The sequence below is a fragment of the Piliocolobus tephrosceles genome, chromosome 17 (genome assembly GCF_002776525.5).
Source record: "Piliocolobus tephrosceles isolate RC106 chromosome 17, ASM277652v3, whole genome shotgun sequence".
NCBI lineage: Eukaryota > Metazoa > Chordata > Mammalia > Primates > Cercopithecidae > Piliocolobus > Piliocolobus tephrosceles.
The window spans coordinates 27,987,641-28,012,047 of record NC_045450.1 but is presented as its reverse complement, the minus strand read 5'-3'; the positions used below and the strand labels follow the sequence as shown (position 1 = coordinate 28,012,047).

The window sequence follows — 24,407 nt, the reverse complement described above, 5'->3', positions numbered from 1 at the left end:
TCAGCTCCTGTCTTGTTCTTCATCCTGCACCCCCATATCAGTGACACTGCCCTGTAGTCACCCAAGCTAAGAAATGAAGTCAGTCCCATCTCCTTTGCCTCAGCTCCAGGTCTACCACTATGAGTTCCAGCTCCCTACGGATGTCAGCTCCATCCTTCCCCTCTAAGCCCTCAAGGCTTTGCTACCTTGGATACTTTAACCTCACTTCCAAAACCTTTTGTTCCCCTCATTCCACCCCAGGGAACATCTGCAAGCTCTACTGACCCTGGAATGCAGCTTTAGGGGCGCTCTCCACACTTACCCAACCCCAACTTTACCTTCAAGACCCAACTTAAACATCACATCTGAGAAAAGCCTATCTTCCCATGATAGCACCAGTTGACACTGGACTGCAAGTGCCTGTTTACTTGTCCCTTGTCTCTGCCATTCATTGGCTGTGGCAAAAATGGACAGAAAGATTTACCTATCCAGGCATAGTGGCTCATGCCTAATCTCAGCACTTCAAGAGGCAGAGGTGGAAGGGTTGCTTGAGGCTAGGAGGGGAAGACCAGCCTGGGCACCATAGCGAGACCCTGTCTCTACATAAATACATAAATTTATTTATTTTTTGTTACTATTTTTATTTATTATTACTATTTTATTACTATTTTTTTGAGACAGTCTCACTCTTGTCACCCAGGCTGGAGTGCAATGGTGTGATCTCGGCTCACTGCAACCTCCACCTCCCATGTTCAAGCAATTCTGCCTCAGCCTCCTAAGTAGCTGGGATTATAGGCATCTGCCACCATGCCCGGCTGATTTGTTTTTGTTTTTTGTGTTTTTGAGATGGAGTCTTACTCTGTCTCAGCCTTCCGAGTAGCTGGGATTACAGGCCAATTAATTTTTGCATTTTTAGTAGAGACAGGGTTTCACCATGTTGGCCAGGCTGGTCTCGAACTCCTGGTCTCAGGTGATCTGCCTGCTTCAGCCTCCTAAAGTGCTGGGATTACAGGCGTGAGCCACCTTGCCCAGCCCAAAATAAATTTAAAACAACGCATGGGTTTGGATTTATGATGGATCCATAAATGAGGATTCCCTGGGCCTCTCATAGTACCCCATGAGGCCGGATTCCCTGGGCCTCTCATAGTACCCCATGCCAGAGCAAACTGTAGCCCTGAACCATTGCCTGGCCTCTATGCCCATAGGCTGCTGGCACTGAAATGGGTTGCACAGTAGAAAACAAGAAAAAATAAATTTTATAACTTTGGAATTTAAAATTTTTTATTTATTTTTGAGACAGCCTCGCTCTGTCACCCAGCCTGGAGTACAGTGCCACAATAGTAGCTCACTGCAGCCTCAACCTGTGCTCAAGTGATCCTCCCACCTCAGCCTCCTCATTTGCTGTGACTACAAGTGTGCGTCACCATGCCCAGCTTTTTTTTTTTTTTTTTCCCCCAGTAGTGCTGGGATGACGGGCGGGAGTCGCCGCACGCTGGGCTGGGATGTTTTGAGGATGAAAATAAGTAAGTTTACATAACAAAGCAGTTAAAACCTTTAATGTTGTGTTACAGTTTTCTCTCCTTCACTAGACTGAGATCTGAGGGTTGTGCCTTGCTCACTGGAGCTCTGCCGAATGCAGTGCGTGTCTGATGAACATAGTATACTTATAGGCCCTTTCAGATCTAAGGTTATGAGGACGTAACCAAGGGCCAAGTGTGCGATCACCTCCTACCCCCAACACAAACCGAGATGCCGGGAACCCCTTTTAGGTTTACATCCCCATTTGGTTTCTTGACATCTCACTTGGCACCTGAGCCTGGAGAACCCCAACTTTCTTCCTTTCCCACCCACCTCACTCACAGGCACGGGTGGGGTAAGGATATAATACTTTATTCACTAACACGGGCCAAGGGAATGTAGTGATGGAGGATGGGCACTGTTTCCAGGGACCCCGGCAGGGGATTCTCCCTGTCTTCCAGTTCCAGGGCAGCCGGGCCTGCAGTCCCCTCAATTTTCCAGACCAGGAGGCCAGGGCGCAGAAGGAGCCCGGGTTAGTGCAGCCAGGTCGAAGCCCCAGCGCGCCCCTCCGCAGCCCTGCGGGACTCAGGTACCCTCGCACTCCGGGCAGCGCTCGGTGGCAGTGGCGGCCGTGGCGCCAGGGGGCAGCTTGAAGTCCCTGCCGCAGCCGGCGCAGATATACAAGCGGCGCCGCATGTGCGCGCGTCGGTGGCGAATGAAGTGCGAGCTTAGGCGGAATCGGCGGCCGCACTCGGCGCAGGGGTAGGGCCGCTCGCCTGTGTGCGTGCGCGCATGCTCCGCCAGGTTGGAGCGGTGGCCGAAGCGACGGCCACAGACAGCGCAGCGGTGCGGCTTCTCGCCCGTGTGCACGCGCCGGTGCTTGGCCAGCGCCGAGCTCTGGGCGAAGCGCGTGCCGCAGTCGGCGCATGCGTATGGCCGCTCGCCCGTGTGCGTGCGTCGGTGACGCGCCAGGCACGAGCTGCCGCCGAAGGCGCGTCCGCAGTCCGGGCACGCGTACGGCTTCTCGCCCGTGTGCACGCGCAGGTGCTGTGCGTAGTTGGAGCTCTGCGCGAAGCGGCGGCCGCAGTGCGCGCATGCGTACGGCTTCTCGCCCGTGTGCCGCCGCCGGTGCTGCCGCAGGTTCGAGGCGGCCGAGAAGCGCTTGTCGCACTCGGGGCACTCGTAGGGCCGCTCGCCCGTGTGCGTGCGGCCGTGTTTGGTCAGCGCCGACTTCTGCGAGAAGCGCCGCCCGCACTCGGTGCACGCGAAAGGCCGTTCGCCCGTGTGCGTGCGCGCGTGCTTAGCCAGCGTGGAGCGGCGCGCAAAGGCGCGGCCGCAGTCGGGGCACGCGTGGGGACGCGCCGGGTCGGCGGACGGCGCGGGCGCCTCGCCCGGGACCTGCGGGGAGAGGGGGATAGGTCAGCCCTTAGCGGCAGGCCCCGGAGCTAGAGACCTGGGTCTCCACGGGCTGCTCCCTCTGTGAGCCTCAGTTCCCCATCTGTGAAATAGGAAAGGCCACGATGCTGCCTCGCAGGATGGCTGTGTGCATCCGGTGAGATAATGCGCGTAACGCACACATCACAAAGCCCAGTGGCGTTCTAGCTATTTTTATTAATTCAACCAATATTTACTGATGGCGTGCAGTGTCCTAGACTGTTCTAGGCACGGGGATTCCGCATTAAATAAAAAGGATTTTTAAAATTACTGCTTTCAGGAATCATGGATAAGGAATGCTGGTATTGGGGATGCTACAGATTTAAAACAGGGTTGTCAAGACACCTTACCGGTATGATAACGTGAACAGAGACTTACAGGAGGTGACAGAGCAGGCTACGTGGATAGCCCTCTGAGGAGCATTGCAGAGGGAACGGCAAGGCGCAGAGGCGGGAGTTGCCTACTGAGTTCCAGAAATGGCAAGAAAAATTGGTTAAAGCAGAATGCATGATGGGGGAAGTCACAGATCTGGTGGTGGAGGAGATCTCTTGGCTTATAGGGCCTTGTATTTATTATATTTGGCTTTTTTTTTTTTTTTTAAGAGACAGGGTCTTGCTGTGGCCCCGGCTTGGTCCCGAACCTCCTGGCTCAAGCAGTTCCTCCTGACTCAGCCTTCTTAGTAGCTGGGGTTACAGGCACATACCACTGTGCCTGGCTCTGGCTTTTAATATAAAGGAGACAGGGAACTGTAAGAGATGTCAGAGGGCTTTGAGCAGGGAAGTGACCATATCCTACACATTAAAAAAGGCTCCCTCAGCCTACTGGGGTTGAAAACCAAATGAAGGAGTTGGAGAGCGCAGAAGCAGAAGCCCAGTGAGGAGGCCACTACAGCCACCTGGCAAGAGAAGATAGTGGCTCAGACCCAGGTGACAGAAGTGGACGGTGGATGGTGGAGGTGGTGAGAAGTGATTGGCTTCTGGATCTATTTGCAGTGTGAGACAATAGATTTAATAAAACATTAGATATGAGGTGTAAAGAAAAAGAGATCAAAATGACTTCAAGGTTTTTGAGCTTAGCAGCTGCAAAGGTGAAGTTGCCATTTACAGAGATAAGGACGGTGGGAGGAGCAAGTTGAGAGAGGAGATCTGTTTTGGATGGTGTCACGGCTTCTTGACATATCTGGAGCTCAGAAGCGACACCTAGACTGAAGATGTTAACTGAGAAGCTGTCAACCTATAGATGGTTTATAAAGCCTTGAGAATTAGTGGATGAGATCATCCAGGGGATGGGCAGAGAGAACCTAGGGCAGCAAGATGGGGAGAAGCCAGGGAGGGAGGAGAGCAGGAGAGGGGCATCCTGGAAGCCAGGCCAGGACCAAGTCCGGGCTCTTAATCAGCTTTGAATAGCAAACACCTATCATTTTTTTTAGCAGTGAAGGAAAAGGCAAGAGTAAAACCCAAATGCTACTCTGAGGTCTGAAACAAAAAAATCTGAAAATGAGCCAGTTTCACAAGCTCTGGCCTTCTAGAGATAAATATCAGAAAAAGGAAAGAAATGCCTTGTAAGAAGCACGTGAAGGGAAAACATTCTGGACTAACAGTGAAGAGTTGAGGGCACACTGCTCCCTTTAGAAAAAAGAATGCTCAAAACCCCAGCAAAACTGATGTCGAGTATCTACTGTGGTCAAGCAATTAATTCATGACCAAATGAAGTACCTGGGACATATTAAGGACAAGACAGTGTCAGCTTCTCCCATATTTGATCTCCACGAGGTAATTATCATCCCCATTTTACAGATGGGGAGACAGGTTAAGAGGGTAACAGCAAGGCCAGGTGCAGCGGCTCACCAGCACTTTGGGAGGCCGAGGCGGGTGGATCACGAGGTCAGGAGTTCGAGCCCAAAATGTTGAAACCCTGTCTCTACTAAAAATACAAAAATTAGCTGGGTGTGGTGGCGGACGCCTGTAATCCCAGCTCCTTGGGAGCTGAGGCAGGGAACTGCTTGAACCGGGGAGATGGAGGTTGCAGTGAGCCGAGATCGCACCACTGCACTCCAGCCTGGGTGACAGGGTGAGACTCCATCTCAAAAAAAAAAAAAAAGAGAGAGTGACAGCAGAGAATAGTAGGGCCTTCTCTTTCTGAAGCTGCAAGAGGGCATCTTCAAGATTGTTTGTCAAAAGGTACTGGCTTTGTGGTAACCAACTCAGAAATTGGAAAACAAGCCAGGCATGGTGGCTCACGCCTGTAATCCCAGCACTTTGGGAGACCGAAGCAGGCAGATCACTTGAGGTCAGGAGTTCAAGACCAGCCTGGCCAACATAGTGAAACCCTGTCTATATTAAAAATACAAAAATCGGGCCGGGCGCGGTGGCTCACGCCTGTAATCCCAGCACTTTGGGAGGCCGAGACGGGCGGATCACGAGGTCAGGAGATCGAGACCATCCTGGCTAACACGGTGAAACCCTGTCTCTACTAAAAATACAAAAAACTAGCCGGGCGAGGTGGCGGGCGCCTGTAGTCCCAGCTACTCCGGAGGCTGAGGCAGGAGAATGGCGTAAACCCGGAAGGCGGAGCTTGCAGTGAGCTGAGATCCGGCCACTGTACTCCAGCCCGGGTGACAGAGCAAGACTCTGCCTCAAAAAAAAAAACAAAACAAAAAAAAAAAACAAAAATCAGCTGGGTGTGGTGGCTCATGCCTATAATCCCAGCTACTCAGGAGGCTGAGGCAGGAGAATCACTTGAACCAGGAGGCAGAGGTTGCAGTGAGCTGAGATCGTGCCACTGCACTCCAACCTAGGCAACAGAGTGAGACTCCCTCTCAAAAAAAAAAAAAGAAAGAAAGAAATTAGAAAACAGGGCAATTTGGGAAATTAGTGACCAACCAAGGGAAATCTGGTTTAAATAGTATCTATACTCATAACAATAGCAACAATCAATAGCAAAGTATTAAGCTTTGACAACACTATGTATGTTATTGTATTAAATCCTCCTGTCACCCGCCTTGAGCTGGCTGTTGTCTCTTTTGATAGCTGAGAAAGCTGAGGCTGAGGGCGATGAAATTCACATGGCTGGTGGGAGCCAGGATGGAGTCAGGGTGCCCATGAGACCATGCTGTTGTTCAGGCTACACTGTTCTGAAGTCATGTGACCAAGATGTGACAGAGGCTGAACTCCAAGTCCCTGGCACACTCCAAGAGGGATTCAAGGTTAAAATACAAATTGATACTTTAAATGGAGAAACTCCCTACAACATGTTTGGCACCATCTGAATTCAAGGTCACATTTTCCAGTCTTGCCCTGGTTTTGAAATCTGTTGGTTTATTTCAATACATCAGCCACTGTGGAGAGAACTTGTCTCATCATATCTACGTTTTTCTGGCCCGTTTTTCCTTGGCACCCTCTTTAAGGTGACTTTGGACAGCCTGAGGGCTTCCTCATGCTGGGATCGCTGACTTCTGAAAAAGAAATTCTCCACACAAGCGTTGTTGATGTCTCCAGCCCAGGAGAAGGGGCCTTGGGTGCCCAAGGAAAAATCTTGGTAAGAGGAGCTGAATCCAGCTCATTAAGATCCTCCTCTGCCCCAGTGTCCTAAGAAAGGCCAGGTAGGCTAAGTGAGATCAACTTCCCCGTATGAGGCCAGGTGCAGGGACTCACACCTGTAATCTCAGCACTTCGGGAGGCCAAGGAAGGAGGATTACATGAGGCCAGGAGTTGGACACCAGCCCGGGCAACACAGTTAGACCTCATCTCTACAAAAAGTGAAAAATTTAAAAGAAAAAATAAAATAAAAGAAAAAGAAAAAAAAAAGTGAAAAATTAGCCAGGTGTGGTGAGGTGCACTTGTAGTCCCAACTACTTGGTAGCCTGAGGAAGGAGGATCACTTGAGCTCAGGCTGCAGTGAGCTAGCGATCATGTGCCACTGCACTCCAGCCTGGGTGACAGAGTGAGATCGTGTCTCTAAAAAAAGAAAAAAAAAAAAAAAAATTTCCCAGCATGAGGTATGAGGTGGTATGTGGGCAAACTTTAAAAAAGTCTCATTATAATTGTTATGCATTTATTTTCACAAATATTAAAAAACAAGAGATCACATGAAACCCACAGTTTCATCAGTACTATTGTTTAGATGACGGTAAATTTATTTAACAAAACAATGTGAATCTATTTGAAGAAAAGGATTAATAAGTAATATGAGTACAACATATGAGCAATACACATGTGACTGAAACTTGGCAAATACCAGACTAGGTGATAATTAATGACCCAAGCGTGTCTTAAATTCTACAACTATTAGATTTAAAAATTAGAATAAATGGTATTTGCACTATAACAAGAGGTTACTGTGGATATACAATGTAGTGTAATAATATAATAATCCAGGTATTAGAAGTTAGTGATTTTTGTCTTCCTGCTTAAATGTTTTTTTAACCAGGGCAAACATCCCAGTTTCTTCCTTAGCCATTATTTCTCTAATTAATAAAATAACTCCCACTTGTTGGGCACTCACCATGTGCCAGGAACTGTGCTAAGTGCTTTTTACCAGTACTCTTTCTAAATTCTCACCATGACTTCGGCTAGGTACCTTAGCCCTGTTTTATATATAAGGAAATAAGACTCAGAAGTTAAGTGAGTACACAAGGCTCTACAGCTAATAAATGGCAGAACCAGGGTTTGAACTGAAGTTACTCATTTTCCAGAACACCTATTGTCTTAACCATGATGCAATCCTTTTTTAATTCTCTCTTTTTTGAGAAAAGGTCTCACTGTGTCACCCAGGCTGGATGCAGTGGCATGATCATGGTTCACTGCAGTCTTGGGCTCACTGCAGCCTTGACCTCCCAGGCTTAAGCAATCCTCCTGACTCAACCCCCCAAACAGCTGGGGCTACAGGGGCATGCCACCACACCCGGCTAATTTTTGTATTTTAGTAGAGGTGGGGTTTTGCCATGTTGCCCAGGCTGGTCTCAAACTCCTGAGCTCAATCAATCCTCCTGCCTTGGCCTCCAAAAGTGCTGGGATTACAGGCAAGAGTCATCGTGCCCAGCCTCCATGATGCAATTCTAATCTCACTGACTAGAGTTTGAGGCCACTTATGCAGCTTATCTCTTTCCCGTGGACCCTTTTTGTGGTCACAGTCTTCCTTCTTTTTGGTACAAACTGTTAAACACAATCCCTGTCCTCTAGTTCCTTGCTGGAGGATGTATGGTCCACAGACCAGCAACATCAACATCACTGGGAACTTTTTAGAAATGCAGAATCTCAAATCCCACTCCAGATTTTACTGAATTAAAATCCTCATTTTAACAAGATCCCTGTGTGTGCATGTTAAAAATTAAGAAACTGATCTAGAAGAGAGAAGAGCTACTCCTGGAGAAAGCAGGGAGCAAAGGTGAAGAGGGCTTTGCAGGCTGAGACCACAAGGAGGGATGGGATAGGTGTCGAGGGGATGAAGCCGGAATGGCATGAGGTCTGATGGTGAAGAGCTTTGAATGCCAAGTTTAGCAGCTGAGACCTCACCCTGAGGGAAGCAGAAAACCACTCAAGGGTTCAAGCCGGGGAAAGATAGGTTTGTATGTGCATGGAGCCCTCTGAGAAAATCTTTCTAAAAGATAGATTGGGTTTTGATGGCAGAGGGAGGATACTCCAGCCCCTGCATGCAGCGTAATTAAGGCCCTTCTGGACAGTGACTGGCCACAAGACTGGCAATAGCTAGGACTCACTGAATGTCACCACTGGAAGGCGCTTTCAAGGTCACCATTTCATAGATGGAGAAATGAGGCTCAGGAAGGCCCATAGCAAGCTGACAATCGAGCGCTCTTCTGGGCACAGTGCTAACAGTTCATGGGATATGTGTGCATAATCCTTGATTCCACCCATCTCCTCCAAATCCAGTCACCCTGATGATACTTCTCAGACTGGCATTCAAGGGTCTTTTTCTATTACCCCATTTTACAGATGTGAAAGCCAAAGAAAAGCTGGTCAGTGGTGGAGTTAGAACCACTACATGATACCATTAACAATCTGGCCCTATATGCCTTTTATGACTAGCCATGCCAAACCTTCACTGCACATACCCCTTGGCTCTAGCCAAGTTCCTAAATGGCACCTTTTCCTCGTCATTGCTGTTACTACCTTAGAGCAGGCCCTACCTGGCCTGGTCTCCCTATAGCAGCCAATAATTCTAAACAGAAAATCCAATCATGTTCCTCCTCTGAATTTTTTTTTTTTTTAGACAGAATCTTGCTCTGTTGCCCAGGCTGGAGTACAGTGTGCAATCTCAGCTCACTGCAACCTCTGCCTCCTGGATTCAAGTGATTCTCCTGCCTCAGCCTCCCGAGTAGCTGGGATTGCAGGCATGTGCCACCACACCCGGCTAATTTTTGTATTTTTAGTAGAGATAGGGTTTCGCCATGTTGGCCAGGCTGGTCTCGAATTCCTGACCCTAGCCTCCCAAAGTGCTGGAATTACACGCATGAGCCACCACGCCTGGCCTGTTTTTGTTTTTTGAGACAGGGTCTCCCTCTGTTGCCCAGGCTGGAGTACAGTGGTGCAGTCATGGCTGACTGCAGCCTTGAACTCCTGGGCTCATTCAGCCTCCAGAGTAGCTAGGACTACAGCCAGCATGCCCAGCTAATTAAAAAAATTTTTTTGTAGAGATGAGGTCTCCCTTTGTTGCCCAGGGAGGTCTCGAACTCCTGGGCTCAAGTGATCCTCTCGCCTTGGCTTTCTAAAGTGCTGGGATTACAGGCGTGAGCCACCACGTCTGGCTCTTCCCATGATTTAAGGCTTCTGATGGTGCCACAGAACCTAACACAGTACTCCTGCCCTAGCTTTCAAGGCCCCTCTGTCCCCCAACTGCCTTTCCAGTCTCATTTCCTCTGAGTCTTTGCTTTTGCTGTTTCCTCTTCCTGGAATGCCCTTCACCCTCCTCCATGTGCCAAACCCCCACAAAGCCTTCAAGGCCCAAGTCAGAAATGATCTCCTCTGGGAAGCCTTCCCCACTGCCTTGAGTCGTTTGCCTTCAATCCTCTGTGCCCCCACATTCACTTCCCTGATCAACCCCAGTTCTCATGGTTCAGCCCAGGCCTTTGATAAAAATGAGTTGAGCAAGGCGCGGTAGCTTACGCCTGTAATCCCAGCACTTTGGGAGGCTGAGGCGGGCAGATCACGAGGCCAGGAGTTCAAGACCAGCCTGACCAATATGGTGAAACCCCATCTCTACTAAAAATACAAAAATTAGCTGGGCATGGTAGCGTGCACCTGTAATCCCAGCTACTCAGGAGGCTGAGGCAGGAGAATTGCTTGAACTCGGTAGGTGGAGGTTGCAGTGACCCAAGATTGCACCACCGCACTCCAGCCTGGGCAACAGAGTGAGACTCCATCTAAAAAAAAAAAAAAAAAAGTTGAAAAATCTCCAGAAGGATGACCTTGCCCAAGGTCCCGAGCTTTGGGGAGAAGAATAAATGTAACAGCAACTATTTCCATGTTTATTATGTGCCAGACACAGTTCTAACTCTGTGCATGTGTTGACTCATTCATTCCTCACAACTCCAAGATGTAGGTGCTGTTATAATTTCCCTTTTACAAATGAGGAAACTGAGGCATGAAGCAGTTAGGAAACTTGCCCAAGGTCACACAGTGGGTAAGTGATGGAGCTGGAAGTCCACCCTAAGCTCTGGAGCCTGTGTTTGTAACTTAGAGGCCAAAGGTGGAGATCAGGCAATCGCAGGGCCAGAAGAGGCAGGCAGAGCTGGATAATGGGCCAAGGGGGCCCACAACAAACAGAACCAGATAGTTATTAGACTGGAAGAGGAGGCCTGAGGAACTTGTCCCCTCCCCCAGCCCCCACCACTCCCACTAGGGGGCAGCAGAGCATTCTTTCCCTGGGAACTGGCTCCTGGGCAGGAAGAATCAGAGCCCGGGCCCCTGCAAGCTGTCCCCTGAAGCCAAGCCCTCTGCTGGGACTCAGGGCTGCTCCGGCTGTGGGCAGAGTCCTCTGGGGTTCTGACAAGTGGAAACATATCTGGTGGCAGTTAGGGTCTCCAGGGGGGAAATTTAACTCATATTCTGATCTCAAAACCTTCAAATACCCTCAGAATAAAAGGCAGACAGACTCCCTGTGTGGCCTGCCAGCCACCTTCCATCATCCACACTACTGCACGACCAAACCACTCACCCTCACTGCTGCAGTGCACTACTCACTCATCTGAGCGTCTACAAGGGCCATTTCTGGTTGGATATGGTGGCTCACACCTAGCTGAGGTGGGAGGATCACCTGAGCTCAGGAGTTTGAAACCAGTCTGGCCAACATGGCAAAACCCCAACTCTACTAAAAATACAAAAAATTAGCCAGGCGTTGGTGGCACATGCCTGTAATCCCAGCTACTTGGGAGGCTGAGGCAGGAGAATCACTTGAGGTGGAGGTTGCAGTGAGCCGAGATCGCACCACTGCACTCCAGCCTGGGCGACAGAGCGAAACTCTGTCTCAAAACAAAACAAAAAAAATTAGCCAGGTGTAGTGGTGCATGCCTGTAGTCCCAGCTACTCGAGAGGCTGAGGAGGCAGGATCACCTGAGCCCAGGGAAGTCAAAGCTGCAGTGAGCTGTACTGCACTCCAGCCTGGGTGACTGAATGACACCTTGTCTCAAACAATAACATCAATAAATAATAAAAGGGCCATTTCCTCTGCCTGGGTCACCCCACTTCTGCCCCCAGCCTCCTACTGGTCTCACATAAGCCATCCTTTCACTAACTTTGAGACCTGTGGCCAGTTACCAAACTGCCCTGGGCCTCAGTCTCCTCATTTGTAAAATGGAATAAATGCTCCAACATCATAGAATCGAGGTGCTTAGAACAGGGCCTGGCACACAGAAAATGCTAGGCAAGGGTTAGCTATTGTTACTGTTGCTGTTGAACTAACCTGTCCTTTCCCCCACCTCTAAATCTGAGTTAAGTTCTCACTTCTAGGCTTCATCATCCCCCTGTACCTGCAACCATCACACGGGATTCTAACTGTGTGGTTACCCTTCAGTCTAACATCAAGCTCCATGGGGGATCCAAGGACGGAGTTTAATCTCCTGCACCCAGCAGGAAGCCTGGCACAGTAGGCGTGACTTCTGTATGATGGAAGCCCAGGCAGTGGGGCAGAAGTATGGGCCAACCCTGAGGTTCTAGATCTGAGATTCTGGGAAAAGTAGGGGCAAGATCCCTGGCTTCTATCTGAGGGAGGCTGGGCCTGGACCAGGTTTGAGGACAGTGGGCCCCAGGGTGTGTGTGACACATACCTCCTTGTTGTCCATAGGGATCTTGAGTTTCACCACCTCATACTTCTCCTCACCCTCATCCTCCTCACCCTTCACCAGCAGCACCATCTCCTCCTGCATCTCTTCCTCCTCCTCCTCCTCTGCCTGCTGTTCGCCAGGCATCTTGGTGTCCTGAGGCGGGGAGCTGGATCAGAAGCTCAGGACCCGCCCCCCCCCCCCCCCCCACCACCGTGGCCCTGGCCCTGCAAGGCGGTGCAGCCGTGGCTTCTCCCGCCCTGCCCTGGTCTCCGAATCTGGTCCTCTCCGGTCCACCCCAGCCCGGCCCCACGCTCTGGCACAGCCCCGAGACCAGCTCCGGGGGCTCGCGTTCACCCCACTCATCCCGGCATTCAAGGCCCTGAACAGTTCGAATCTCCAGCCCCCGCGAGTCGCCACCATCCTTGCGCTGAGTCACTCCCCAGGGCCCGGGTCGGCGACCTGGAGCTCTGGGGCATGGGCTGGAGGCGGGATCGGAGCGGAAACCCTGGGGAGGAGGTGCGCACTCACCAGCCGAGGTTCGGCGCTTGCGGTGCCCCAGGCCTGGGCGCCGGGCGGTTGGGCACTGAGCGAGGCCGCGGCTCCGAGGGCGGGGAGAGGGCGGGGCCGCAGGGACGGCCGGTCATTGGTCCGAACATATAGCCCCACCCCCTGGGGCGGAGCCCTAAAGGACCCAGGAGTCCGGCCCAAACCGCTCCGAGAGGACGGCCAGCTCTGACATGGCGTGGAGTCCTCCGCAGTCCCCCGACTCGCAAGTACCTGGAGCCGCCCCAGCGCCCGGCGTTCAAGGTCCTCGCAGCCGAGTTCCAACCTACCCTCGCGGCCGGTCTCCTGGGGCCGGCTCGGAGGTCTCCGCTGCGCCCAGCGCCTTTGCTCCGCCCGAACTAGGCCACGTGCGCTCCCTCCCCGGCCTGGGCCTCTCGCTGGCGCCTCGCCTGGAGGGCGGACCCTGCTGCCTCCTCACTTCTTCCATTCCCTCTTTCTATCTCCTCTGCCGTCTTTTCTCCTTCTTTCTCAGCGTCGCCTATTCCGCTGGCGTCTGGGATATCTTGCTCCTTGAATACATCCTAACCAAATCAACATCCACCCAAGCTACCGCTGTCGCGTCATGCGTGGGGTGCTTACCATGCGCCAGCGCTGTTCAGCATCTTACACACCTGGTCTCATTTGATCCGCACAACGATGGGTCCTGATCCATTTTACAGATTAGCTCACTGAAGTTCAGGGAGGTAAAGTGATTTGCCTAAGTTACACAGTAAAGATGTCATAGCATCCCTGACAACCAGTAGCCTAGGTGGACAACAGCCCAAAGCTAAATCCAGTCCTTAGGGTATTTTTACTTTTAAAAAAAATCGTTTCGGCCGGGCGCGGTGGCTCACGCCTGTAATCCCAGCACTTTGGGAGGCCGAGGCGGGCGGATCATGACGTCAGGAGATCGAGACCATCCTGGCTAACACGGTGAAATCCCGTCTCTACTAAACAAAATGCAAAAAATTAGCCGGGCGTGGTGGCGGGCGCCTGTAGTCCCAGCTACACAGGAGGCTGAGGCAGGAGAATGGCGTGAACCCGGGAGACTGAGCTTGCAGTGAGCCGAGATCTCACCAATGCACTCCAGCCTGGGCAACAGAGCGAGACTCCATCTCAAAAAAAAAAAAAAAAAAAATCATTTCAAGGCCGGGTGCGGTGGTTCATGCCTGTAATCCCAGCATTTTGGGAGGCGGAGGCCGGTGGATCACTTGAGGTCAGGATTTCGAGACCAGCCTGACCAACATGGTGAAATCCCGTCTCTACAAAAAAGACAAAAATTAACCGAGTGTGGTGGTGCACGCCTGTAATCCCAGCTACTACAGAGGCTGAGGAACTCGGGGGGAGTTCAAGTGGTTACAGTGAGCCGAGATCGCGCCATTGCACTGCAACCTGGGAAACAAGAGCGAAACTCCGTCTCAAGAAAAAAAAATAAATTGGGATATTTAATATAAAAATATATTTTATATGAAAATATACAAATTCTACTTCCTTTGAAAAATAGCCACTTCGCTTGAAAAAGCAGATATTAGCCAGGCGCGGTGGCTCACGCCTATAATCCCAGCATTTGGGAGGCCAAGACGGGCGGATCACGAGGTCAGGAGATTGAAACAATCCTGGCTAACATGGTGAAACCTCCGTCTCTACTAAAAATACAAAAAATTTAGCCGAGCGTAGTGGCGGGCGCCTATAGTCCCAGCTACTGGGGAGGCTGAGGCAGGAGGATGGTGTGAACCCAGGAGGCGGAGCTTGCAGTGAACTGTGATCGCGCCACTGCACTCCAGCCTGGGGGATTGAGCGAGACTCTGTCTCAAAAAATAAAAATAAAATAAAAAATAAATTAAATTTAAAAAGGAAAAAGCAGATATGTAATTCTCCCATTTTATGAATGGGGCAACTAAGATTCAGAAATCATGAAGGAAAAGATAAATAACATTCAGTAAGTGCTTACAAGTCCTATGTTGTCTCTTTACAACAGCCTTGTTGGGATCAATAATATCTCCATTGGACAAAAGAGGAAACTGAAGCTTAGAGAAGTTGAGTAATTTGCTCAAAGTCACACAGCTGGCAAGCAGCAGATGCAAAGCTTGTGCTCTTCTATTGCATCAAATTACCTCTCAGGAATTAAGTTATAAAGTTGGCTCTTTCACAGAGCTGGGAAAAGGAATCAAATGCCTGGATACTCAAACACAGGATCCCCAAAAGCCAATTTATTGTGTTCTTTTTTTTTTTTTTTTTGAGATGGAGTCTTGCTCTGTCACCCAGGTTGGAGTGCAATGGCACAGTCTAGGCTCACTGCAACCTCCACTTCCCAGGCTCAATTAATTCTCCTGCCTCAGACTCCCGAGTAGCTAGGATTACAGGCGCCTGCCACCACGCCTGGCTAATTTTTTGTATTTTCAGTAGAGACAGGGGTTTCACTATGTGAGCCAGGCTGGTCTCAGACTCAGACTCCTGACCTCAAGTAATCCACCCACTTCAGCCTCCCAAAGTGCTGGGATTATAGATGTGAGCCACCGCGTCCGGCCTGGATACAATATTTGAGATGAACCTTGAATGATGAGAAAGGGTTAGCCATTTGAAAATCTGGAAGAAGAGTTTGAGACTGAACTGCAGAAGCCTTGGAGAAGAATCTTGGTGTGTTTGAGGAATCGGAAGAAGGCTTGTGTTGCTGGATCTGAGCATCCAAAGGAGTGAACAAGGGGAAATGTAGCAGGGGAGATGGAGGAGACGTAGGCAAGGGGTAAACTTGGCCAGAACCCAACCTCTAGCGAAAGCAATGCATCTCACCCTGATTAAAAGAGAATCAGTGAGGAGACTCAGCCAGGAGCCTGTCTCTGGCAGTGAAAGCCCTACTGGAAGGAGCCTCCTGCTATCTTAAACAGGAACTTGGAAAAAGAAGGTAAAGGGCTCCATCGATGTGCCCTGCAATCATGTACAGGTATCTACTTGCAATATGATCTAGCTCATGTTCTTGAGGATCTCATAGTCTAGTAAAGAAGCTTTTGGGCCATGCGCGGTGGTCATAATCCCAGCACTTTGGGAGGCCGAGGCAGGCGGATCACCTGAGGTCAGGAGTTCGAGACCAGCCTGGCCAACATGGTGAAACCCCGTCTCTACTAAAAATACAAAAATTAGCCGAGCGTGGTGGTGGCGCATGTCTATAGTCCCAGCTACTTGGGAGGCTGAGGCAGAAGAATCACTTAAACTCCGTCGCAAAAAAAACAAAAAGAAGTTTTTGGGGCTGGGAGCAATGGCCCACACCTGTAATACCAACGCTTTGGGAGTCCGAAGCAGGTAGTCACTTGAAGTCAGGAGTTCGAGACCAGTCTGACCAACATGGTGAAACCCTGTCTTTACTAAAAATACAAAAATTAGCTGGGCATAGTGACACACGCCTGTAATCCCAGATACTCGGGAGGCTGAGGCATGAGAATCGCTTGAACCCAGGAGGTGGAGGTTGCAGTGAGCTGAGATTGTGCCACTGTACTCCAGCCTGGGCAACAGAGCAAGACCCTGTCTTAAAAAAAAAAAAAAGAAGAAGAAGGAGAAGGAGAAGGAGAAGCTTGTGGGCGGGACACAGTGGCTCTCACCTGTAATCCTAGCACTTTGGGAGGTTGAAGCAGGTAGATTGCTTGAGCTCAGAAGTTGGAGACCAGCCTGGGAAATGTGGTGAAACCCCGTCTCTACAAAAATCACCAAAAAAAAAAAAATTAGCTGAGCATAATGGGCACATGCCTGTAGTCCCAGATACTTGTGTGGCTGAGGAAGGAGGAGCACTTGAATCTGGGAGGTTGAGGCTGCAGTGAGCCGATATTGCATGCTGCACTCCAGCCTGGGTGACAAAGTGAGACCCTGTCTCAAAAAATAAAAAAATTTAAAAAAAGAAGCTTCTGATTTAAAAAATATATATAAATATACAGTATGAGTGATATAGGAAAAGGACAATAGGGTGTTCTGGCAGGAGAAGAGTAGGGTAAGTGAACAACTCCTTTGGGAGTATTAGATATTTGGTACAGGTCTCACTGAGAAGGTAACTGTGAAGAACCTTGAAAGATGAGTAGGTGTCAGGTGTGGTGACGCACACCTATGGTCCCAGCTACTTAGGAAGCGGAGGCAGGAGGACTGCTGGAGCCCAGGGGTTCAATGCTATAGTGCACTACGTTTGTGCCTGTGAATAGCTACTGTATTCCAGCCTGGGCAGTATAGTGAGACCCCATCTCTAAAAAAACAAACAAAAACTAAAGATGAGTAGGAGTTTGCCAGATTGGCCAGGAGGCAGTAGGTTGTGGAAAAAAAAAAAAAATACAGGGTCTCACTCTGTCCCCCAGGCTGGAGTGCAGTGTGCAGTCACAGCTCACTGCAACCTCGACCTCCCAGGCTCAAGCAATCCTCCTGCCTCAGCCTCCCAAGTAGCTGGGACTACAGTATTTTTTGGTGGTGGCGGGAATTGTTTTTGTTTTTTGGAGACAGGATCTTGCTCTTTTGCCCAGGATGGAGTGCATTGGAGTGAACATGGCTCACTGCAGCCTCAACTTCCTGGGCCCAAGCGATCCTCCCACCTCAGCCTCTTGAGTTGCTGGGACTACAGATGCGTTCCACCTAATTTTTGTATTTTTTGTAGAGATGTCTAACTATGTTGCCCAGTCTGGTCTCGAACTCCTGGCCTCCTGGCCTCCTGCCTCAACCTCCCAAAATGCTGGGATGACAGGCCTGAGCCACCACACCTGGCATGGACAGGCCTTTGGATCACAGAGGATTCTCTCCCGCTCATAGGTTTGCTGGACATTTCTCACCTCACTTGTAATTATTTGTTCAATGTCTATCTCCTGCATTAAAACAGGTCAGGGACTTTGTCTTTATCTTTCTATCCCAGTACACAGCACACAACAGGTGCAGCTGTTGAGTGAGTAACTAATTGTCCTCAAGAAGCTCTTCATGTGTTAGGTGCTCAGAGAGGGGGTTGCTCAGAGAAGGGGATTCTAACTAACCCAGGCTGGAGGGTCAGTGTAGGCTTCTTGGAGGAGGTAGTGCTTGAGGTATTTTGACAGGGGAGATTAACAAGAGGTGGGTAGTGGTGGAGGAGCATTCCAAGTAAAGGAAACCACATTTAAGGAGCCCAGGCTGAAACTACACAAGTGGAAGGGCTTGAGTGCCAATGAAAGTTAGGCCTTACGGACAGCATGTGGAGGAGATCCAGTGGGGTTTTAATGGGAGAGTGACATGGCCAGATGTAATTTTAGAAAGCAGGCCAGGCACGGTGGCTCACGCCTATAAATCCCAGCACTTTGGGAGGCAGAGGCGGGCGGATCACCTGAGGTCAGGAGCTCCAGACCAGACTGGCCAACATGGTGAAATCCCGTCCCTACTAAAAATAAAAAAAATTAGCTGGGCGTGGTGGCGGGCACCTGTAATCCCAGCTACTAGGGAGGCTGAGGCAGGAGAATCGCTTGAACCCGAGCGGAGGTTGCAGTGACTCGAAGATCCTGCCACTGCACTCTAGCCTGGGCGACAGAGTGAGACCCTGTCTCGAGAAAAAAAAAAAAAAAGAAAGAAATCAAGAAAAGAAAGAGGCCAGGCGCAGTGGATCATGCCTCTAATCCCAGCACTTTGGAAGGCTGAGGCGGGCGGATCCCGAGGTTAGGAGTTCGAGACCAGCCTGATAAACATGGTGAAACTCCGTCTCTACTAAAAATACAAAAATTAGTCGGGCGTGGTAGAGCGCGCCTGTAATCCCAGCTACTCAGGAGGCTGAGGCAGGGGAATCGCTTGAACCTGGGAGGCGGAGGTTGCAGTGAGCCGAGATCGCACCACTGCACCCCAGCCTGGCCGACTGAGCGAGACTCCTTCTCAAAAACAAAGAAAAGAAAGTTCACTGAAGGGTGGCTTGGAGGGCACACTGGTAGAGAAGGGAGCTAGGAAAACCAGGAAGAAGGAACTTCCAAAAGCCCCAAAGGGCTCCCCTCAGGCCATCAAGAGCCCCAGCCCCGAACGCAGGGTTCTAGGGTTTTGAGAGCCCATCAATTTGGAAAGCGCGGTCGGAGCAGCAGCCGCACTGCAGCCAGCCCTGGTCCGTTTCTAGGGAAGCCAGGCCGGTGCTTACGATCTCGCGAGAACCCGTCCAGGGATTCTTCCCGCACGGAGATCGGGGAGAGCCGGGGGCGGGAACTTGTGAGGCTGTATTTCGTTGCCTTCATTGCTTAGCGGGGAGAATCGCCCTGGACTTTTTTTTTCTTTAATCTCTGGACGATCTGGCCAGTGGTTCTCAAAACGCGAGGGATTGCAGACGTGCTTCCGAGGCCCCGCAGGGCGCTGGGAAATCCGGCCGGCTTTTTTAGGGGTGAAGGAGCACCCTGGTTGCCCTCCCTTTGGGCAGTGCAGCCGAATGACTCTTTTCCCGACGCATATAAAGGGTCTCGGATGTCGGGTTTCCCAGGTCCCAGTGGGCGGCGCGCCGGCGTCGGGGCTTTCCACGCAGGTTCCAGACCTGTGGGCCGCCTCCCGCCGACAGCCGTCGCCATAGCAACAGCGCCCCCCGCACGCCCCCTCTTCCTCCTTCTCGCTGCCTTCCCTCTGCAGTGCCGCGCGGTTTTCCTTTTAAGGGTCGCGCTGGATGCTGTGGCGTAGGTGGTGCCTGCGGGCAGCCAGACCTCAGGCGGGGCATCGGCTGATGGAGCTGGCGGCCGTTTTTGAACCAGACGTCGGAGCTAGAAAGCCGCTGACTACGCCAAGACAACCTCTTTATTTAATGGGCTCAAAGAGAGCAAGGGAACCATACAAAATTTACAGTTTGAATATTGCCCGCAGACACCCCTCTCCACCTCTTTCATGCCTGTGTGTACACACACAGTCCAAGCCTCAGACGAGAAGCTGTTTATTGGTAAAGAGACACACGGAAATGTGGCTGCCAGGCCTCAGAGCGTTCTGCCCTTCTCCCAGTCAGCGGCCTCTGCTATCCACCAGGACTAGGGCTTGGCATCCAGGCTGGATACCATGAGTGCACCTTCTGTCTCTGGTCTATTCTGCCAGTGTCTCCGTGTCAGGGTGGGTTGGCTCCCTCCAGGGCACAAAGGTCTGGGCTCTGTCCAAGAGTGCCCCTCCATAGGGGTGGGTACCACCTTGCCACAGAGTAGTATTTGCCCCATCCGGATGATCAAGATACCCCTGCCTCATCCCATTACCTTAAATTCCAGAAATCCCATCACTGCAGTTCAGAAGGTAAACAAACCCTGGTTCAGGCGTTGGTCTCCCAGAGCAAGGTTGGGAGGCATCAGTGGTGCAATCAGCTTACTGCAGCCTCAAACTTTTGGGCTCACGTGACTCTCCCACCTCATCCTCCCAAAGTGCTGGGATTACAGGTGTGGGTGTGTACTACCTGCCCAGCAAGGGGAAAGTGTCAGTTCTCAACTGATGAGGCAGCAGGAATTCAGGATTGAGTCCTCAGGTGAAAGCCAGTTTATTTATTCAACAAGTATTGAATGCCTATTGTGTGCTAGGCAGTCTTCTAGAAGCCAGGGGTACAGCCCGTCCTGGCAAGGTCCTGACTGAGCCCAGCCAGGACAGTTTCCTGAGCTTCAAGGTTACCCTCTCCAATCCCTATTTCTATCTATTCTCCTTCATCCCCTTTCTTCCCTTCCTTCTCCCTCCCACCACCTCCCAGGCCCTTTCTTTGCTAAGCAGCAGAGCCCCTCCCTTTGGTGTCCTGGGCCTCCACCCTCCCCGGACCTGTCATTCCAGTCCTGTCGGTGCCTCCTGCTTGAGGGGCCTTGCCCTACCATCCCCTATCCCAAAGGGCCTCAGGACCAGGTGCCCACGCTGGTGCTTGATGCGGGCAGAACTGTCACCAAAACCCTTGCCACACTCTGCACACTTGTATGGCTTCTCCCCTGTGTGTGTACGCCTGTGTTTGACCAGATCTGAGCTTCGGGGGAACTCCTTCCCACAGAAGCCACACACGTGGGGCTGGCTGGGTCCAGAAGGCTGGGCCCGAACTCGGGGTCGAGGGGCTGTGGGTACTGGGCCAGGTGGGTTATGTGGCCGCAGGAGAGTGGATGGTGGTGGTGGCCGGGCCCGTTCACCACGGTGGGTGCGGAGGTGCTTGACTCGGGCTGAGCTGTCAGCAAAACCCTTGCCGCATTCAGGACAGAGGTAGGGTTTCTCCCCTGTGTGCACGCGATGGTGTTTCACCAGGTCAGAGCTTCGGCGGAAGCCCTTGCCACACTCAGGGCACTTGTGGGGCTTGTCGCCCGCCAGTGGTGGGGGTGGCTCCCCGGCCTGTGGGCCCCCAGGCTCCGGCTCCAAGCCAGGCAGGCCAAAAGGCTCACCTGAGCGTGAGGGACTTCGAGGTGTCAGCGGGGGGCTGGTGCCCAGAGGAGGTGGGGGTGGGCTGGGGATCAGAGCGGGTAGGGGATAGCCTGGGAAGCTGAAGTCCTGGGGCTCCATGTGAGTGAGGCGGTGGCGAAGAAGGGTAGAGCTGAGGCTGAAGGTACGGTCGCATTCCGGGCAGGCATGGGGCCTCTCGCCACTGTGGGTGCGGAGGTGTTTGACTCGGGCGGAGCTGTCCGCGAAACCCTTGCCACACTCTGGGCAGAGGTAGGGCTTCTCACCCGTGTGTACCCGCAGGTGCTTCACCAGGTCGGATCCCCGGGCAAACTCCTTTCCACACACATCACAGCCAAAGGGCTTGGGCCCCAAGTGACTGCGCTGGTGACTCAGGAGGCTGCAGCTGAGCACAAACCTTTTGCCGCAATCAGTGCAGATATATGGCTTGTCCTGGGCCTTCGGTCCCTGGGTAGCTGCTGTGGCTGCCCGAGATGGCTGCCGTCGGGGCACCACTGGTCGGGGGGGCTGCTCCCCCCGGTGTGTCCGCTGATGCTTGATGCGGGCGGAACTGTCCCCAAAGCCCTTGCCACATATGCCACACTTGTAGGGCTTCTCACCAGTGTGTGTCCGCTGGTGTTTCACCAGGTCAGAACTCTGCCGGAAGCTCTTGCCACATTCACCACAGATAGTGGGGCGCTCACCAGCAGGGATCCGGGACCGAGGAATCTTTGGGGAACCCTGGGCTGGTGGCCGGGCTCTATAGGGCTTCTCCCCACTATGAGTCCGCTGGTGTTTGATCCGGGCAGAGCTATCCCCAAAGCCCTTGCCACAGACCCCACACTTGTAGGGTTTCTCCCCCGTGTGGGTCCGCTGGTGTTTCACCAGATCTGACATCTGCCTGAAGCTCTTGCCACACTCACCACACACAGCGGCCCGATCACTACTAGCCTGGCCCCAGCGTGGTTCCCCCAGGAGCCGGGGGCCTCTGTCCTGAGGCTGAGGCTTTCCTAGACCCTCTCTCTGGACCCATAAGTCATCCCAGTTCTGGATGCCTTCAGGTTTGAGAGAGGCATTTCCTACTTCATGATCTGGGGCCAAATCTTCTTCCTTGAACCCCAAGCCATCTTCCTGTGGGGTGTGTTCGAACTCATTCGGCTGGGAAATCACGTTCTCACTCCCTAGACCTGAGGAAAGAAAAGGAAGTTGTAGACCCTCCCCTTTGGCTCAGTCCTTAACTTTGACAGCAACCTCTCCAGGAAGAATCCCTTGATAATCTGTGGTCACGGGAACCCCAATCTGTCTCCTGTCAACCTCTGCTGCACTTACTATCTGTGCCTCTCAATAAAAACTTGTTTTTACTGGGCCCTTAATGTATGCCATTCACCGAGCTCAGCATTAGTATTAAATCCTTGCAAACAATACTATAACACTATGACTATCCCCATATTACAGGCATGGAAAGACTCAGAGAATTTAAGTCCCTTTGCTGGAGGTTAGAAAGGTTAGAAAGTAGCAAAGCCAGGCCAGCAAGGTAGCTCACACCTGTAATCCTAGCACTTTGGGAGGCCGAGGTGGGTGGATCACTTAAGTCCAGGAGTTAGAAACCAGCCTGGGCAACATGAGGAGACCCCATCTTTACAAAAAAGTACAAAAATTAGCTGGGCATGGTGGTGTGCACCTGTGGTCCCAGCTACTGGGAGGCTGAGGTAGGAGGATCACTTGAGCCCAGGAGGTGTAGGCTGCAGTGAGCTGTGATTGTGCCACTCTAGCCTGGGCGACAGAGTGAGACCCTGTTGCCAAAAAAAAAAGAAAAAAAAGTAGCAAAGCCTGGTGTCTAAGGTCTGTCTGACACTCAATCCCATGTTAATCCCTGCATTATATTGTCTATTTGGAAAACCTGGTATTTGCTATTATTATCTTCTTATATTAGCCCATTCGGTAATTTATTACATCAGTTATCCTGTGTGTACCTGAGAGAACCCAGGCACACATCCCTTCCTCAAGAAGCTTAGGGTGGTAGGAGAGATAAGATAAAATATCAATGGTTATAATTGTGGGTTCAGAATAACTATGTTGTCACAAGAGACATATGAGATAAGTAGGAACTGGCATTACGGCAGAGCGAAGAGAAAATAGAATGGAATGGAAGATAAGGTGTCAAAGGATGTTGGCACTAGTCTGAGCACGCACGGTTTGGATTGGACACTAGCTAACGCTTTTAATTAGAAGACAAGGGGACGCTAGGGAAGGTTTTCCAGAAGACACACAGGATTATATCTGGACTTAGATCAATCTGGCGGCAGAATGCATCGGTGGAGAGAAAGGGGCAGAGAGGAGGCTACTGCAATTGCCAGGATAAAACAGAATGAAACCTGAAGTAGGGCAGAGGCAGAGAGGACGAGAAAGGCCGTGGGGGAGGGGGCAGAGGCCGTGAAGAGCCCCTCCAGGCCTGGCGCACAGTAGGTGCTCGGAAAGCTCCGCTCCCTCCCTCGGGGTTTGCTCCCCTCCCCCTATCTCCCCGGAGGCACAGCTCACGTCCGATCTTCTTGCATCTCGGCCGGCCACAGCCAAGCATCGCAGTCCCCACCGGCCGTTACCTGTCCGTGGTGGCGCACGGCCGAGGCCCTCACCTGTGCGGGCGCCTCTCAGCGGCTCCCTCTCCTCCGGGCCGTGGAGATCCGGGCCCCAGGGCTCTACTGCGCGCTCCATCGCCGGCACGCCGCCCTGAGCAAGAGGACAGACAGCATCCCGCGGTCACACAGCCATGTGTGGCCCGCGGCGCCCTGCCGCTGCCCTCTGCCGGCCAGCGCTGGCACCGGGTGGCGTCGGGTCCCAGGTACGGGCGCGGCTCCCGGTGCCCCCCGCCCGCGCCGCCGGCCGCCCCTGCACCTGCTGCTCCTCCCGGCGCGCAGCCGCCGCTCTCACCTTGCCGGCCGACGCCGGCTCCGCCACCCCGGCGCCCTCCGGAGTTCCTCAGCGGGGTGCGGGTGCCCGAGCAGCCAGCGGCTCCGGGATGCGGGCTCCGCGCCAAGCCAGGAGGGGGCTCGGACCCAGCCGTCCCGGGGGCGGCCGCCGGGGGCGGGGACGGGAAGCGGAAGCGCGGGGCCGCACGGAGCCGCTCTAGGACCTTGGAGGAGCTGCGCGCCTGTGGGGGTCGCCCGCGTCGGCTCGAGCTCGGTGGCCCGCGGGCGGCAGCGTGCGGCCCAGGGGCTACTCTAAGCCGAGGACGGCGGCCCGAACTCGGTGGTATTAACCGTGTGCCTCCTGGGCTGCAGCTGGGTAATGAGGCCCGAGGCTCTTCGCAATTGTGGCTGTGTGTCTCCGGCCACCTGCG

The 24,407-nt window shown here is 52.3% G+C and overlaps 2 protein-coding genes and 1 non-coding gene across 5 annotated transcripts; 1 reads left to right on the top strand and 2 right to left on the bottom strand.

Annotated features, from left to right (window-relative positions):
• The first annotated feature begins 1,033 nt into the window (after positions 1–1,033).
• On the top strand, positions 1,034–1,214 carry LOC111525738. The gene has a single exon (XR_002726184.1). It is a non-coding gene; the product is annotated as a small nucleolar RNA SNORA42/SNORA80 family (small nucleolar RNA).
• A 634-nt stretch (positions 1,215–1,848) lies between these two features.
• On the bottom strand, positions 1,849–13,169 carry ZNF771 (zinc finger protein 771). Of its 2 annotated transcripts, none has more exons than XM_031934429.1 (3): positions 12,737–13,169; positions 12,212–12,374; positions 1,849–2,895 (listed from the first exon to the last, which is right to left on the bottom strand). In XM_031934429.1, the coding sequence occupies exons 1-3, from the start codon at positions 12,862–12,864 to the stop codon at positions 2,083–2,085; spliced, it is 1,104 nt and encodes a 367-aa protein (XP_031790289.1). In that variant the 5' UTR covers positions 12,865–13,169; the 3' UTR covers positions 1,849–2,082. The 2 variants fall into 2 exon arrangements, with proteins under 2 accessions (XP_031790289.1, XP_023047028.1); XM_023191260.2 differs by having other exon boundaries at positions 1,856–2,895; positions 12,212–12,361; positions 12,737–13,166.
• A 6,305-nt stretch (positions 13,170–19,474) lies between these two features.
• ZNF48 (zinc finger protein 48) lies at positions 19,475–24,157 on the bottom strand. 2 transcript variants are annotated; one of them, XM_023191209.2, is made up of 3 exons: positions 23,999–24,157; positions 23,704–23,797; positions 19,475–22,257 (listed from the first exon to the last, which is right to left on the bottom strand). In XM_023191209.2, exons 2-3 carry the CDS (start codon positions 23,780–23,782, stop codon positions 20,480–20,482), a joined length of 1,857 nt encoding a protein of 618 aa, XP_023046977.1. In that variant the 5' UTR covers positions 23,783–23,797; positions 23,999–24,157; the 3' UTR covers positions 19,475–20,479. The 2 variants fall into 2 exon arrangements, with proteins under 2 accessions (XP_023046977.1, XP_023046978.1); XM_023191210.2 differs by having other exon boundaries at positions 23,963–24,100.
• Positions 24,158–24,407: the final 250 nt, after the last annotated feature.